Source organism: Nannospalax galili, unplaced genomic scaffold, assembly GCF_000622305.1.
Source record: "Nannospalax galili isolate Female #2095 unplaced genomic scaffold, S.galili_v1.0 scaffold842, whole genome shotgun sequence".
NCBI lineage: Eukaryota > Metazoa > Chordata > Mammalia > Rodentia > Spalacidae > Nannospalax > Nannospalax galili.
The window spans coordinates 483,472-499,214 of record NW_008349291.1 but is presented as its reverse complement, the minus strand read 5'-3'; the positions used below and the strand labels follow the sequence as shown (position 1 = coordinate 499,214).

Sequence of the window (15,743 nt, the reverse complement as noted above, 5' to 3'; positions counted from 1 at the left end):
ATATATATATGCAGAGATCAAAGGGCAACTTGTGGGAATCTGTTCTCTCCCTCTAACATGTGGGTCCCAGGGATTGAGTTTGTCTTGGCAGCAAGCACCTTTACTTGCCTAGCCATCTTGCTGGCCCAAGTAGAGTTATAATCTGAGAAAGTAAGAATTTGGCTGGAGAAGTAAAGGGCTGGCAGCCCATTTGAGGTTGGTGGCATGTTTATGCTACAGGCACATGCCTCAGTTGAATGCCTTCTCCAGTGTGGTCCAGCTTACAAGCCATGTCTAGATTTTTCCAGAGTTCAAGTTTTACACATGGATGTAAATGGAAGGAAATAAAAGGCCAGGAGTGCATGTAGGGATGGAACACAGGATTGAAGGCAGGAGGGGAAGATGGGTTGGGAAGTGTGATTAGGTAGGGTTGGCAGTCTTGATATATTATTTGTCAAAAGATACACGCACAGACAAGCTGAAAAGGCAGGGTATCGGTTAAAAGTGCTCAGCTGAGCCCAGGTGTGGTCATGCCTTTAATCCCAACACTTTGGAGGCAGAGGCAGATAGATTTCTGAGCTTGAGGCCACCCTGGTCTACACAGCAAGCTCCAGGCCACACACACACACACACCACCACCACCACTACCACCACCACCACCGCTACCACCCCATACTGATGGTCCTGAAGGCAGCATGGCCTTTGATAAGATCCTGTATTGGGGGCAGGAAGACCTGAGTTTTGAACTGTACCACCCACATAAAAGTCAGATGTGATGCATCCTGTAATTCTGCTGTGGGGAGATGGAGACCTGAGGAAATATGGAGCCCACTGATCAGCCAGCGAGCTCTAGATTCACTGAGAGAGCCTGTCTCCATAACATGAACAGCAACATAGACACCTGATGTTGACCTCTGCCTCCACGTGCATACACATGCATAGCTCATACACACACACACACACACACACACACACACTCACTCACTCACTCACTCAGATATGGATTTTACCAACTGAGCTTTCATGAGCAGAGTAGGGATTTCTCTTCACCTAAGAGTGGTATGGCTGGGTCTTATGGTAATCGATTTCAGACTTTTTGAGAAATCTCTACACTGATTTCCACAGTGGCTGCACCAGTTTTCATTCCCACCAGCAGCAGATAAGAGTTCTTTTTCCACATCCTCACCAGCATCTATTGTTTGGGGGGTTGTTTTTGGTTTGGGGGGAGTTTGGGTCTTTGCCATTCCGAGAGGGATAAAATGAAATCTCAAAATGGTTTTAATCTGCATTTCCCTGATGACTAAAGATATTGACTATTTTTTAAACATTTCTCAGCCATTTGTGTTTCTTTTTTAGAGAACTCCTTGTTTAGCTCCTTGCCCCACCTCTTAACTGGTCTGTTTGGGAGTTTTGTGCTAAGTTTTTTTAGTTCTTTGTCTATTCTAGACACCGTTTGTCAGGGGTATGGCTGGTAAAGATTTTTTCCCATTCTGTGGGTTACCTCTTCACTCAAATGATGTCTGCCTTTTCTCCATTGTGTATTTTGGCTCCTTTGTCAAAAACCAGGTGGCTGTAAATGTTTGGATTTAAATCTGGGTCAGTTCTATTCCACTGATCCAATATGTCTGTTTTTATAAGTACCATGCTGTTTTTATTACTATAGCTCTGTAGTATAATTTGAGATCAGGGATGTTAATGCATCCAGCAGTTCTTTTATTCAGGATTATATTGGCTGTCCTGTGTTTTTCTTGTGTGTTTCATATGAAATTTGGAATTGTTTTAATTTCTGTGAAGAACTCTATTGGAATTTTAGTAGGTATTGCATTAAATTTGTTGATTGCTTTTGGTAGGATGGCCATTTTCACTAGAACTTTTATGTGTGTGTTCATGTGTCCGCCAATGCACACACATCTGCACTGGATGTACACATGTATGTATATGCCTATACATGTGGAGGCCAGAGGTCAGCCTCTGGTGGTGGTCCTCAGGACAACTGTCCATCTTGTTTGCTAAGGCATGACTTCTCATTGGACCTGAGGATTGCTAATCCAGCTAAGCTGGCTGGCCAGTGAGCCCAAAGATATCCTCTCGTCTCTGGCATCCCCAGCACTGAGATTACAGGGGTATACCACCACCATGCTGGGCTTCTTAGTGTAGGTTGTGGGTATGAACTCAGGTCTTCATGCTTACATAGCAAGTATTTCATGGACCAAGTACTTCAAATACTCCCCAGCACTTTTATTTTCAAAAAGATTATTATCTTTATTTGAAAATTGCATGCATGTATCCAATATATGTTGGTCATATTCACACCCCACTTCCTCCAGCCCCCTCCATCAGTCCCCCCCCCAGTCTGCCTCTCAACTTCATGTCCTTTGGTAAGTTAATGACCCACTGAGTCTTATCAGTGCTGCTCATGTGCACATGGATGTGGGGCCATCCACTGGGATACAGACAAAACCTACAAGTGGCCACATCCCCAAAGAAAAGTGACTGCCTCACCCCAATAACCATCTACTGCCAGCATCTCCTCCACTAAGTGTGGGACCTCAGGAGCTCTTCCCCATCCATGTCTGTCCCTGGCCATTGTAGTCTATGGGGAATTGCCGGGGAGGGGCATGAATATGATCAAAATACAATATATGAAATTCTCAGGTTTTTTTAAGAGGAGCTGGAGAGATGGCTCAGCAGTTAAATATACTTGGTACTCTTGAAAAGGATCCAGTTCCCAACACCCACATGGAGGCTAACAATCATCTATAACTCCCTGTAACCATCAGTTCCAGCGAATCTCATGTCCTCTTCTGAGCTCCATGGACATTGCTTGACAAGGGTTCACTTATATACATATGGGTAAAACACTCATACACACAAATCATAAAAATTAAAATAGAAGGACTGGAAAGATAACAGTTAAGAGTACTTGCTGCTTTGAAGAGGACCCAGGTTTAATTCTCAGCACCCATATGGCAGGCAACATTACAACTACCTGTAACTCCAGTTCCAGAGGATTCAGTGCCCTCTCCTGATCTCTTTGGGCTCCTGCACACATGTGGTACACATGCATCTACTCAGTCTCTCTCTGTCTCCCTCTCTCTCTCTCTCTCTCTCCCTCTCTCCCTCTCCCCCTCTCCCCCTCCCTCTCCCTCTCCCTCTCCCTCCCTCCCTCCCTCCCTCCTTCTCCTCACTGGGTACTGCCTGTAACTCAGTGTGTAGATCAAGCTGGTCTCAGACTCAGAGATCCACCTCCCTCTGCCTCCTGAGTGCTCAGATTAAAGGCATGCACCACCATACCCTACCTAAATACATTTTTGACTTTTACGTGTATGAGTTTTGCCTGCGTGTATGTCCATGCAGTGCCCACGAAGACCAGAGGGTGTTGGATTCCCTGGTAATTGGAGTTACTAACAGTTAGTTACCATGCAGGTACTGGGAACCTAACTCAGGTTCTCTGCAAAAGCAGCCGGTGCTCTTAACCACTGAGATATCTCTCCAGCCCCCACCCCTTTTTGTAATATTTTTTTAAGCAAGGTGTGCTGGTGTATGCCTTTAATTCCAGCACTTGGGAGACAGAGGCAGGCTGACCTCTGTGTGATCGCTGTGAGACCCTGTCTCAAAAGGACCAATAATAACAATTATTATCATTTTATTTAAAAAAATATTTTAAAAAGAGTTCATGAGGTTTGTAGTCCTTGGTCTGGTTTCCAGGACATCTGGGGAAGGGGAAAAGTCCAAAGCTAGGTCCCAGAATGACAGTGTCCTTTCTCCCCAGCCTGTGGAAGAAAGAGTATCATGCCCAGGTGAGAAGACAGTTGGAGGAGCTGCAGCTTCTCAAGCCACACATGATGATCAAAGGTGACTGGTATTCCTTTGATGAGGATGACCGGTGTTGGTGGAAAAACTGAAGTCGTGAAGCTGCTCCCCTTTGACACCAAAGCTCCCGTTATCTGTGGAAATGTCTGCCCCACCTCAGAGCGTGTAACAGACAGGACTAAAATAAACACTTAGCATTTGGAAAAGCACCCAGTGGTTATGTTCACCAGTGGGGATATGATTTAAGAGCAGAGGTAAGGGGACTTGGAGATGGCCGAGTTGGTAAGGTACTTGCCGTGCAAACATGAAGGCCATAGTTTGAGGCACAGAATCCATGTAAAAACTGGGCATGGTGGCATCTGCTTGTAATGTAATACCCTCAGAGAGTGCCACGCAGTTTGGGGTCAAATCAGGAGTCCTTTATTAGCTGGAAGTCAGGGGTCTAATGCTCAAAAGACCTTTGGACCCTGAGGAGAAGCAGGGCAGGGTTTATACAGCTTAAAACCACAATTACATCATGCCAGGGGCAAAGCCAATCACCATAGTTACATCAGATCACCATAGATACATCAGACCAGGGGCAATTCAGTTAACAAAGAGGTTTTCAGTTAACAAAAAGTTTTGGTTAGGCTGGGAGGGAGGACGTGCTCCCTGGACTTGCTCCTGGCTACTTGTACGTTTCCCAGTATTGTAGAAACAATGCGCTCCCTGAACCTGCCTGCATGAGACGTTCTGCCTGGCAGGCTGCAGTGGGAAAGACTGGACAAACGCACAGGGCAAAGCAAAAATCAGAACAAGACAGAATTAGTTTTGCCGTGTCAGTAATACCTGCACTGGGAAGGCAGGAAGGTCTTACTTTCTCCTTGCGGTAATAAAACACTCTGACAAAAGTAACGGAAAGGAGACAGGGTTTGGGCTCACAGATCAGAAGGAACATAGTCCACCATGGCAGAAAAAACATGGTGTCAGGAGCAGGAGACTGATGGATCACATCACATCCTTGGGAAACAGAGGGATGAATGTGTGCTGTTCATTTCCCTTTCTTGGTTCATACAGTCCAGGACCCCGGCCGGGGATGGTTGCACCCACAACGAGTGGGTTTTCCCCACTCAGTGCAATCAAAATAATCCCCACAGCATGCTCAGGTGATTTTAGACTGTGTCAAGTTGACATCATCACACAAGTGCATCTGTGGAGCTCACTGGCCAGCCTGTGTGGAGAGTTCCAGGCCAGTGAGAGACCCTGTCTCAAAGGTGGACAGCACCTGAGGAGTGGCACTTGAGGTGGTCCGCTGGCCACCACATGTACATGCACACAATGCAGAGGTGGGGAGGGTTTCTATCCTCAACAGGGCCCCCACATTCTCAGCACGTGTGCTGGTTGTGAAACACATCTGGGAATCAAAGGTTAAGGAAACTACCAGTGTATTTTTCTGTTGCTGTGACAAAGCACTGATCAAAATCAATTTGGGGAGGAAAGGATTTAATCTTAGTACTTCCAGGTCACAGTCCATCACTGAGGGAAGTCGGGGCAGGTACTGCTACTGGCTTGCTTCCCCAGGCTTGCTCAGCTGTCTTACACAGCCCAGGCCCACCTGCTGAGGGTGGCCCCACCCACAGTGTGCTGTGCCCTCCTATCTCAGTAAACAATTATGAAAATGTCTGCTATGCCCAGAGGCTAATCTGATGGAGGAAATTCCTCAGTTGAGGGTCCTTCTTCCCAAGTGACTACTTGGTGTCAACTTGATTAAAAACTAGCACATCACTCAGCATCTGAACAACAGGCACAAAGCTGGATAGATTGTGGTGAAGGATGGGTGCTCTGCTAGTCTCTAAGAAGAGCCTGCTGCTGGCCATCTTAGGGAGGGTTCTAAGGAAGCATGGAGATCAGGAACTGAGTATCAAACCTGGAAGATGACCCACAAATGAGACTGGTGGACAGTTGGGTGTGTTCATCAGTGAATCCCTTCCTGATTGGCTGAGTTTCTGAAGCAAAGGGCAGCCTTGGTTGGCCTGAAGAAGGATGTTCACTGGCAAGTTGTCTTGGATAAATTGGATGGGTTTAAGCCAGTTTGGGTAGCTCCTTGGTACCAGGGATAGAGAAAAGTTGGGCTGACTGTCAGAGGTCTGGGGATGTGGCTCAGTAAAGTGCATGCTTAGGATACACAAAGCCCAGGGTCCATCCACAGCAGTGTATAAACCAGGCATGGTGATGCACGCCTGTCATCCCTGTTTCTCTCCCTTACCCCATCCTGGGGCTGGGGAGATGGCTCAGTGGCTAAACACTAGCTATTCAAGCATGAGGACCTAAGTTTGGATCCCTAGAACCCACATGAAAACCAGGTGGGCCTGGCAGCCATCTGGAATTCTAGTGGCGGAGGGTAGAGACAGGATCCAAGGCACAAGGTGGCCACCAAGAGCAGCCACTCCATTGAGCGCTGGGTTTGACTGAGAGACCCTGTCTCAGTAAGATGGAAGAATGATCAGAGGAAGGTTCTGGACATTAGCCTTGGGCTTCCACATGTACCCACACATTCATGTGCACCCACACACACATGCCATGCACAGCCACACATATACCACACATGAAAAGTGAACAAAGACTCTGTTCCCCCTAGACCATAGTGCTGCTGGGTTTGTGTGGAACATACATGATGTGTATCTGCAGATACCCACAGCACCTTAAAGGGAGCTACTGTTTCTCTCCTATCTCACAGATAAGGAAGTTGAGGCATAGGATGTCTGAGAATGTACAAGGAATGGGCAGTAGACCCATCACTCAAAGACCTATTTCTAGACTCCATACTCACACCTGGAGTATTAGGGGAGCATTCAACCCCTCCCACATGATGACCTCACAGTGGTCAAACTGCTCTGTTTATAGACCCATAATTCAAGCGTCATTTCTGAACCCTGAGAATGTTCAAAATTTGTTCCTTATAAGAGCAAATCAGATGACTGACCCACCTCTCCCCTGACATCCCTTCCTTTTTTGTTTAAGACAGGGTCTCACTTTGCAGCCCTAGCTGACCTGGAACTTACTATGTAGACCAGGCTGGCCTTGATTTCACAGACATCTGCGTGCCCCTGCCTCCTCAGTGCTACGATTAAAGGTGTGTGCCACCAATCCTGGCCTGACAGCCCTTCTAATGTGGTGATGAAAAGCTTATTTCACAGGTTACTGAGATGACTTAGCAGGTAAAGGCCTTTGTCACCAAAACTGATGGCCTGAGTTCAATCCCCAGGACTTACATAGTGAAAATTGGGGATTCTTGCCCATTTCCCCAGTTCTATGCTGGGTTTCTGTCTGGCGTGAGTTTGCATGGGTCTTGTGCATGCTGTTGCCATTGCTCTAAGTTTATATGAGCCAGTTCTGAGAAGCCTAGAAGTTGTTTCTTTGTGGTCATGCACCACCCCTGGCTCTTACAATCTTTCTGCCCCCTCTTCTGTAATGGCCCGAGCCCTGGGTTGGTTGAGGTTTAATACAGGAGTCCTATCCAGGGTCCCATTATGCAGTCTCTTATTCTCTACATTTTGGTCAGTTGTGGCTTTCTGTGTTCATCACCCTCTGTTGCATGAGGAAGCTTCGCTGACTGAGAGTTGAGAGATGCATTAGTGTTCTCTCTACCCCTGTTCCACTGTGTTCTATGAGTCTTAGGTATAGCGCTTCCATTACAGATATATCACTTAGGGCTGCTGCCTCAGTCCCTTGAGTGCTGGGATGACAGGCTTGTGCCAGGACCCCTGGCTACAAATGTGTTTGTATTCAACACATGCATTCATGGAGGCTGTACCCATGGGTCTATGTGTCAGATGGTCACGGTACCAATACCAATAGTATTCTGAAGGTGGATTGAGACTTCTTTAACTTGGAGGGTTATCAAAGCCCCCTCCGCCCCCACATTCCCCCGTAGATCATATCACATTGGCCCAATGTTCAAGGGTTATGTAACGTAAACTCCCCCAGGATGTGACGGGCATTCCTGCAAAGAAACCACAGAGGGAGGATGATGCTAACAGCATCTGCACAAACTGCAGGGCTGATCCCTCTACCCCTGAAAGAACTTTAAATGCTAGGTAAGAGAGAGTTGTTCTTTAAAAGAGTGATGCTAGACAGGCTGACCAGGCTCTAGTGGATGAACTCACACCGAGGGACATCTGGATACACAAACTTGACTCAATAGGCCTTAACATATATGACAGAATGGGTGCTTAGCATGTTCAAGGTCCTTAGTTCAATGCCCCGCATAAATTGTTGCCAGGCACAGTGGTGCACGCCTTTGATCCCAGCACTCAGAAGGCAGAGGCAAGCAGATCTTTGTGAGTTCAAGGCCAGCCTGGTCTACATAGTGACTTCCAGGCCAGCTGGGGCTACAGGGAGACCCTGTCTCAAAAAGACCAAAAAAAAAAAAAAGATGCATTGTATGAAATGAACAAAATTTATATATACGTGTGTGTGTGTGTGTGTGTGTGTGTGTGTGTATGAAGAGGCTGAGGTAAGAGGGTCATGAGTTTAAAACCAACCTTGTCTTCTAGCAAGTTCTAGGTAAGCCTGGACTGCACAGAGAGTCTGGGGCTGTAGCTCAGTTGGTAGAGTTCTTGTCTATCAAACACAAAGTACTGGGTTCGATCCCTAGCACTGCATTAATCTGAGCATGGTGGTACTTACCTGTAATCCCAACACCCAGGAGATGGAAGCAGGAAGCTCAGAAGTTCAAGGTCACCCTCAGCTATATAGTGAGTTCAAGGCCAGCTTGGAGTACATTAGGCTCTGTTTCAAAATTAATTCCAGAAGTATAGGATGAGGCAATGATAATCCATACCACCCCTGGAAGCTGGGTTTTGGGCCCAGGCTGACAGAAGAGGACAGCAGAGACCCTGCTCTCTTAAAGCTCATTCCAAATACAGGGACAAAGTCAAATAAACATTGCAGATGTTCACACAGACACAGTGACAGGCTAACAAGACAGTGGAGACTGAAGGGGCCACTTTTTTCTTTCTTAAAACTTATATGTATGTAAGTGCACCCATGTCATGCCATACATGTGAAGCCCAGAAGAGGGCATCAAATTCCCTGAAACTGGAGTTACAGGTGGTTGTTAGCCATCATGTGGGTGCTGGGAACTGAACCTGGGTCATCAGCAAAAGCAGCCAGTGCTCTTAACCATTGAGCCACCCCTCCAGCCCCAACTTTGAACTTTTGATCCTCCTGCCTCCACCCACTTTTTCTTATTTAAGATAATAACTCATGTAGCCCAGGCTGGCCTCAAACTTGCCATGTATCTAAGGATGACCTCGAAGTTGTAATCATTCTGTCTCTAACTCCCTAGTGCTGGATTACACCTGTATACCACCACATCTGTTTTATGATACCGAAGACCAAACCCAGAGTCTTTTGCATGGTAAATGAGCACTCTTCCTACTGAGCCACATCCTCATTTCATGATATGTCTAAATTTAACAAAAAGCCAGGATGGGAGGAGCTGGAGAGATGACTTAGTGGTGAAGAGCACTGTCTGCTCTTGCAGAGGCCCCATGATCAGTTCCCAGCAACTATATGGTGGCTAACAACCATCAGTAACAGCAGTTCCAGGGGATCCAACACCCTCTTCTGTTTTCTATAGGCACTGCACAACATAGGTGAACTTACATACCTGCAAGCAATACACTCATACACATAAAAAAAAATTAAAAGAATTTTTTAAAGCTAGGCACAGTGGGACACACCTTTAATCCCAGCACTCACGAGGCTGAGACAGCAGTTACCAGGAGTTCGAGACCAATCAGGGGCTACACACTTGAGTTCTAGGCTAGTGAGACTGTCTTTTAAAGAAAGTCAACAAGGCCACTTCCAAAGATAAAAGCCAAGGACCAAAGGTTCCAACTCTCGGGCTACTTCTCCACCTGTCTGCGGAGAACAGCTCCTGCTGGTGCCCAGGAACCAAAACCACCCTCAGGAACCAAAGTCCCATACCCTCCTCCATGGCCAAAGCCAACTCAGAAAGGTTGAAGTTCTCAAAGAACTAATTGATTACCATACTCATACTGTGCCCCAAAAGTTGACTTCCTGATTTTGCATTTGATTTATGCAAAAAAAGAGCCAGTGGAGGACAGGATTCTCCAGGGGGTGACATTGGCCAGTGTGATAACATTGCATTGATCTGGGCCCTTGGTACCATGGTTGGGAGGGACGAGGAGGGAGCTGCCGATTCTTTGCATTTTATTATAAATCTCAGCATAGGTCCCTTTCCTCACGGCTACCCACTTTGCCACATCCCTTGAAGTGTCATGTGTGCGCATGCGCAGCAGCAGAATAGCAACCCAAAGTGGAGATACCAAGTTCCTTTTAACTCCCACTTGGTGAAGCTCCGGAAGTTCCCCTCGTGGCCACCAGGTGGCGGCAGTTCACCGTGTCGCAACAAAGATGACCGGAAAGTGAAAGTCCTGCTGTTTTCAGTAGGTTAGCAGACGCTGGGGCTGTCTAGTTCTGGGTTGAGGGGCTTTCTGCAGACAGCTGGGTGCAAAGAAGCCTGTCGTCTACCCACCACATGCCAGGGACACCCACCTGCCTCCGATACAGCAACTGGAGTTCTCACTAGATGTTGCTGTGGGAGCACCACCTCCTCCATCTGGGCCGGCGAGCCACTGATCTACCCACATTAAGCTTGGCAATCTTGCTCAACAGCACCCGGTGGCATTTCCTTGACCCCTGCAGTGTAATAATACACACAGTCTGTGGCAGAAGGCATCTGCCAGTTTCCAACTCTGTCATGGAAGGTAACAGCCATTTAAGCATTGTCTTTTTAAAATATATATATTTATTTTGAAGCCAGTCATGGTGGTGCATGCCTTTAATCCCAGCACTTGAGAGGCAGAGAAAGGTACATCTCTGTGAGATCAAGTCCAGCCTGGTCTTCATAGCGAGTTCCAGAACAGCTGGGGCTACAGGGAGACCCTGTCTCAAAAATAGATGGTAGGTAGGTAGATGGATGGATGGATGGGTGGATGGATGGATGGATGGATGGATGGTAGATCACAGAAGATAGAAGATAGATAGATAGATAGATAGATAGATAGATAGATAGATAGATAGATAGATAGATAGATAGATAGATGGATGGATGATAGATCATAGATGATAGAGATTGATAGATGATGGATGGATGACAGATTGTAGAAGATAGATAGATATAGATAGATGGATGGATGATAGATCATAGAAGATAGAAGATATATGATAGATGGATGGATGGATAGATAGATAGATGATAGATAATAGAATCATTTTGTACACTAAATAAATTGTCCCTGTTTTGTACTAATTATCTCAAAAGACATTGTATGGGAGGAGGGACTAAGGAATCTAGGAGCTGGTAGGAAAGATTGGGTAGCATTTTCTTCCAAGTACTCATGACTTTTTTTTAATCCTATATGTGACCAAATATCAATCCCTCAGCCAAATTTCCTGGCATGGTTCCCATTAGTCCAAATAACTGTCCACCAAAACAGCCATCAAGGTAACTCAGTAGGTAAAGGCACCTGCCACTACCAAACCTGATGATCTGAGTTTGATCCCCAGAACCCACATGGTGGAAAGAGAACCTACTCCTGCAGTTTGTCTTCTGAACCCCACATGTGCACACAAACACATATACATACAATCAATCAAGATAATTCCATTTCTCTACCTCTAATGGGCTTAGATTCTGACAGTTAATCCCTGCTGTTTACCCACTGGGAGAGCTCGGCCACAGCACTTGACCTCCACAGACCTTGACTTCTGTAGCTCTTCCTCGTAGGGCAGGGCATAAGGTGGATGAGAGACTGGGATGCTGGTGGCTCTGAGCTGGGGGGCTCCATCACTGGAGACCCAAGGCAGGGCTCTGTCCATGGTGCTGACAGACGGAACTTAGCACTGCACCATGGGGCAGAAGAGGCAAAAATCAATGGGGCCAAAGACAGCCCCCTACCACCCTCAACTTCCCTGAGAGGTAGGCAGGATGGGTAGACGCCTAGCACACACTACATATGCACATGTGCACATACAAACACATGCACAGGGATATACATGCACATGAAGATCTACATACACAGGCACAAGCGCATGCACATCTTGTGAGGATGGCGGGAAGCACACCAGCCCCAAGGTGTTTTATGAATGGAAAGTTTCATGATCAGACAAGTTAAGAAAACATTGGGTCTGGAGAGATGGCTCAGTGGTTAAGAGCACTGACTGCTCTTGCAGAGCCCAGAGTTTGATTCCCATCACCACATGGCAGTTAACAATCACCTGTAACTCCAGTTCAGGGGATCTAATGCCCTCTTCTCACCTTTAAGGGCATGCACAAGTGCACTTGCATGCAGGCAATACACTCACATACATAAAATAAAATCTTGAATGCTGTATCCAAAACAGCTCTTCTGCCCCCTCCATCCCTCCTCCTCTTCTATCCATCCAGATATGTGCCAATCTCTGTCCTCAGTGTTAGAAAACTTGAATCCAGAATGCTCCCAAGTTACCTGAACATTCAACCATATTTTCTCCAAATATCCGTATTCCTTGGAACCTCCACGCTCTAGGACACCTTTGGGAAGCTGATACAAGTTATGAATGTTCCTGGATGCACGTCACACCTTCAGACTGAGATGGAAGGTGGGTGGAGACTTTCCTCTCACCCATGTCCATCTGCTCTGCATTCCCCAGGCCCCTCTCCAGGTATCTGTAACATTCTTTCGGGTGTGTCTCCCCTCACCCAGAAAGACAAGCTCCCTGAGGGCACAGGCTGTGGTTGTCAAGACCACCATTGTGTCCCTAATGCTTAGCTGAAACCCTGGCATATAGCAAGTGCTCAGTAAACCTAGTAAGAAGATGATTGATGGGGGAGTGTGTGGGTTGGGAACTGTGGACTCAGGAGTGCTCTGCCTCACACACTGCCTCACCTCCATGCCAGCTACAGCAGCAGCTCTGTGTAAGAGCTGCCTAGCGCTGGGCCAGGGAGGTGACTCAGTGAGTAATGAGGCCTAACACGGCCTGAGTTTGAGCTCTGGGATCCACATGGTGGAAAGAGAACTGAATCATGCAACTTGTCCTCCTACCTCCACACATGAGCCATGGCATGGAGAGAAAGGGGGGGGGTGAGAAGAGAAGAGAAGAGAGAGAGAGAGAGAGAGAGAGAGAGAGAGAGAGAATGAGAATGAATATGTAAAACAAATTTGGAGACGTGTGGACTCGAGGGCACAGGGCCACCAAATGGCATGGCTTGCACATAAGGCAGCACCAATGGTGGTAGTCGTTGCTTCTAGTTCTGCTGCTCCTGACTTAAAGAGCTCCACCTGTCTACCTGCACAGCAGGGCAGCTACCACTCAGACTGAGAGGCTAGCGAGTTCCACAAGGAGAAAAATGCATATTTCTTCATTATTTTTATGAGTGTATTGCCTGCGTGTATGTAAGTGCACCCATGTCATGCTATGCTTGAAGAAGTCAGACGAGGGTGTCAGAGCCCCTGGAACTGGAGTTAGCTGTCATGTGGGTGCTGGGATTCAAGCCTAGGTCCTCTGGAAAAGCAGCCAGTGCTCTTAACCACTGAGCCATCTCAGCCCTGAAAATGCATTTCTTTCTTCTCCCAAGCACCCAGTGTGTGGCCTGACAGGTCAGGGGGCTGCTGCTAGAAATGTTAAAGCCCACACCTGGTCTGGCATTGGGGGACCCTGGCCTAAGCATGTAGACATGTCAGCTAAGTGAATTCTCTTGTTAACTGAAGTATACCTCTGCATTAAGTTCTGTGAACTGAGGCCCACCCCACTCCTGCCTGGAGGCCCTGTGATCACACAGTAGGCTCAGACAACTCCCAACAACATATGAGACAAGCAAGTCTTCCTTCCAGACAGCAGGAAACCAAACCCAGGGTCAGAGAGGTTGATTCACCTGCTCATTGTAACCTATAAGCATGGCAAAAATTGGTCTTGAATCTTTCCCTCACTGAGTGGCAGTCTGGCTTGTCAAAGGCTAACCTCTACAATAACAGGCTATCTTCCTTCCCTCTCTGGCCTCCAAGAGTGTTAGAGGTCAGCATTTGGCAGAAGGAACCTAAAGGCACAATGTTTCCCCATCTTTATTAACATGTGCCTGCTTCAAACAAAATGTCACCTTATTTTGGCACAGAAACTTCCAGATAAGCAAGATCACAGTGCCACTGGCCCAGGGCAGGTAGTGGCCACCTGTTTTCCCAACCCACAATCACTCTGCTAAATCTTCGTGGGGGTCAGGCTCTGGTCCACCAGTTGTCCATCATGACCTTCACTTGTGAGCCTCCTGGTGTCCAGATGGGACAGGAATTTGGGCACTCAATGGACACACTTCCTCCTGCAACACCCTCCAGTGTGAAGCCTCTCACCCTCAGGGTGGGTTAGAGAAGCCTGCAGTCCACCTCTAGTGGCCCCAAGGCCCCTTGTGATAGAAAGCTGCAATGGTTCTTGGGACACTGGTGTGGCACTGGGCAGCACCTGGGCATGCAGTGGGAACAACCAACATCCAGTCCTTCTGGTCCTGGGTCCCCAGACATCTACCAGAAGCTCATCCTCCTGCCAACGCCCATTTCATCTCTGGACAACAGCCGCCCAGGTGCAGCCTGCTCTGTGGAGGACATGGCTGCCTGGCTGGCTAGTAACAGGAGCTTGGGCAAGGGAAGGGTGTGCCATTTCTAGGTCTTCCAAGAAGCACAAGGCAGGAGCCGGAGCCTGCACCCTTTGACGAAGAACGTGCCTGGATGCCTCTCCCAGGAGGGCAAACCCTCTGAACAGTGACCCTACGCCAGGTCAGCAAGGGCTTCCGCAGCAGGCCTCTCTCCTCTGGGCCAGGCCTGCACACTTTCTGCGGCATATAGTCTGGGCATGAACTGAGGGCTGCCCACCCTTATCTGGCCTGTCATCTCTGTCCCATTGCAGTGGGGTGGGTTCATTTAACCTTCCCATCTCCCTCCCAAACTCAAGAACCACGCCGTCCTGGGACAATTGAATAGTGCCATTTATTGCCCCCGCACCCTTTTGTCCACTGTCAGGTCGGGAACGCCTAAGCGCCTGGTCCTCTCAATGAGGCTGCTCCAGGAGCAGGAGGCTGCTACCTCGCTCCTCCTCCGCTACCCCGAACCCTGGAGGGAGAGGAACGACTTGGGCTACAAAATCAACAGGACCCACCCGGCAATAAAAATGACTAGGAGGGGTCAAGAAGGTAGGTATGATTAAAAGAAAATTCTAAAAGGGAAGAGGACCCTCTGGAGGCAAAGGCCCAGGATTCCCTCCACTCCTCGATGTGGCAGCCTCCGGGAGGGTCTCGTCGCCGATTGGTCTCTACAGTTCTCTCATTGTCCATCTCGGGCTGGGAGCCTACACAGGGTGAGTCGGCTACGGGTCTGGAGAGATGCTGGGCAGTCCTGAGGGCCAGCGCGGGTCGAGGTGGACAGGAAGCCCAGGCTGCGCTCCCCTCGGTCCGGTCCAGCCGTCCAGGGCCTCTTGGTCGCGTGGTCCCCGCCGAGCCCGAGGGGCCCTGCCCACCCCCCGGGCGCCCCCACCCCTACCGGGCCTCCCCGGCACGGCATTCAGGGCAGCGCGCACCGGCCGCCGGGTCCTCGTCCTCGTCCTCCCCGCCCGCGCGGTAGAAGCTCTGTCCGCAGCCGCTGCAGACCGCGGGCGCCCCGACCGCGTGCACCTTCTTGTGTCTCCGCAGCGCGGCGCCCTGCACGAAGCCCTCGCCGCACTCCACGCATATGTGCGCTGGCTCCTCGCCACCCACCGCCCCTAGCCCGTCCCCGTGCTGCGCGCGCTGGTGCGTCAGCAGCGCCGCCGCGTGCCCGAAGCCCTTCCCGCACTCCACGCACACGTACGGCTTAGGCGCCGGGGCACGCCGAGACCGCGGCCCGGCTGATCGGGCCCCAGCTCCGGCCAACGCAGCGGCC

General features: G+C 48.8%; 2 protein-coding genes across 2 annotated transcripts in view; one reads left to right on the top strand and one right to left on the bottom strand.

Moving 5' to 3' along the window:
* The window catches only part of Nlrp5 (NLR family pyrin domain containing 5), a 54,908-nt gene extending 50,027 nt beyond the window's left edge, over positions 1-4,881 (top strand). Inside the window, 1 exon segment of the mRNA XM_008846690.3 lies at positions 3,752-4,881. Coding sequence (XP_008844912.1) covers positions 3,752-3,884 — 133 coding nt within the window. The 3' untranslated portion in view covers positions 3,885-4,881.
* Positions 4,882-14,797: 9,916 nt separating this feature from the next.
* Positions 14,798-15,743, bottom strand: part of Znf787 (zinc finger protein 787) — a 26,186-nt gene continuing 25,240 nt past the window's right edge. Inside the window, exon 4 of the mRNA XM_029570200.1 lies at positions 14,798-15,742. Within this exon, the coding sequence (XP_029426060.1) occupies positions 15,362-15,742 (381 nt within the window). The 3' untranslated portion in view covers positions 14,798-15,361. The remainder of the gene's footprint in view (position 15,743) is intronic.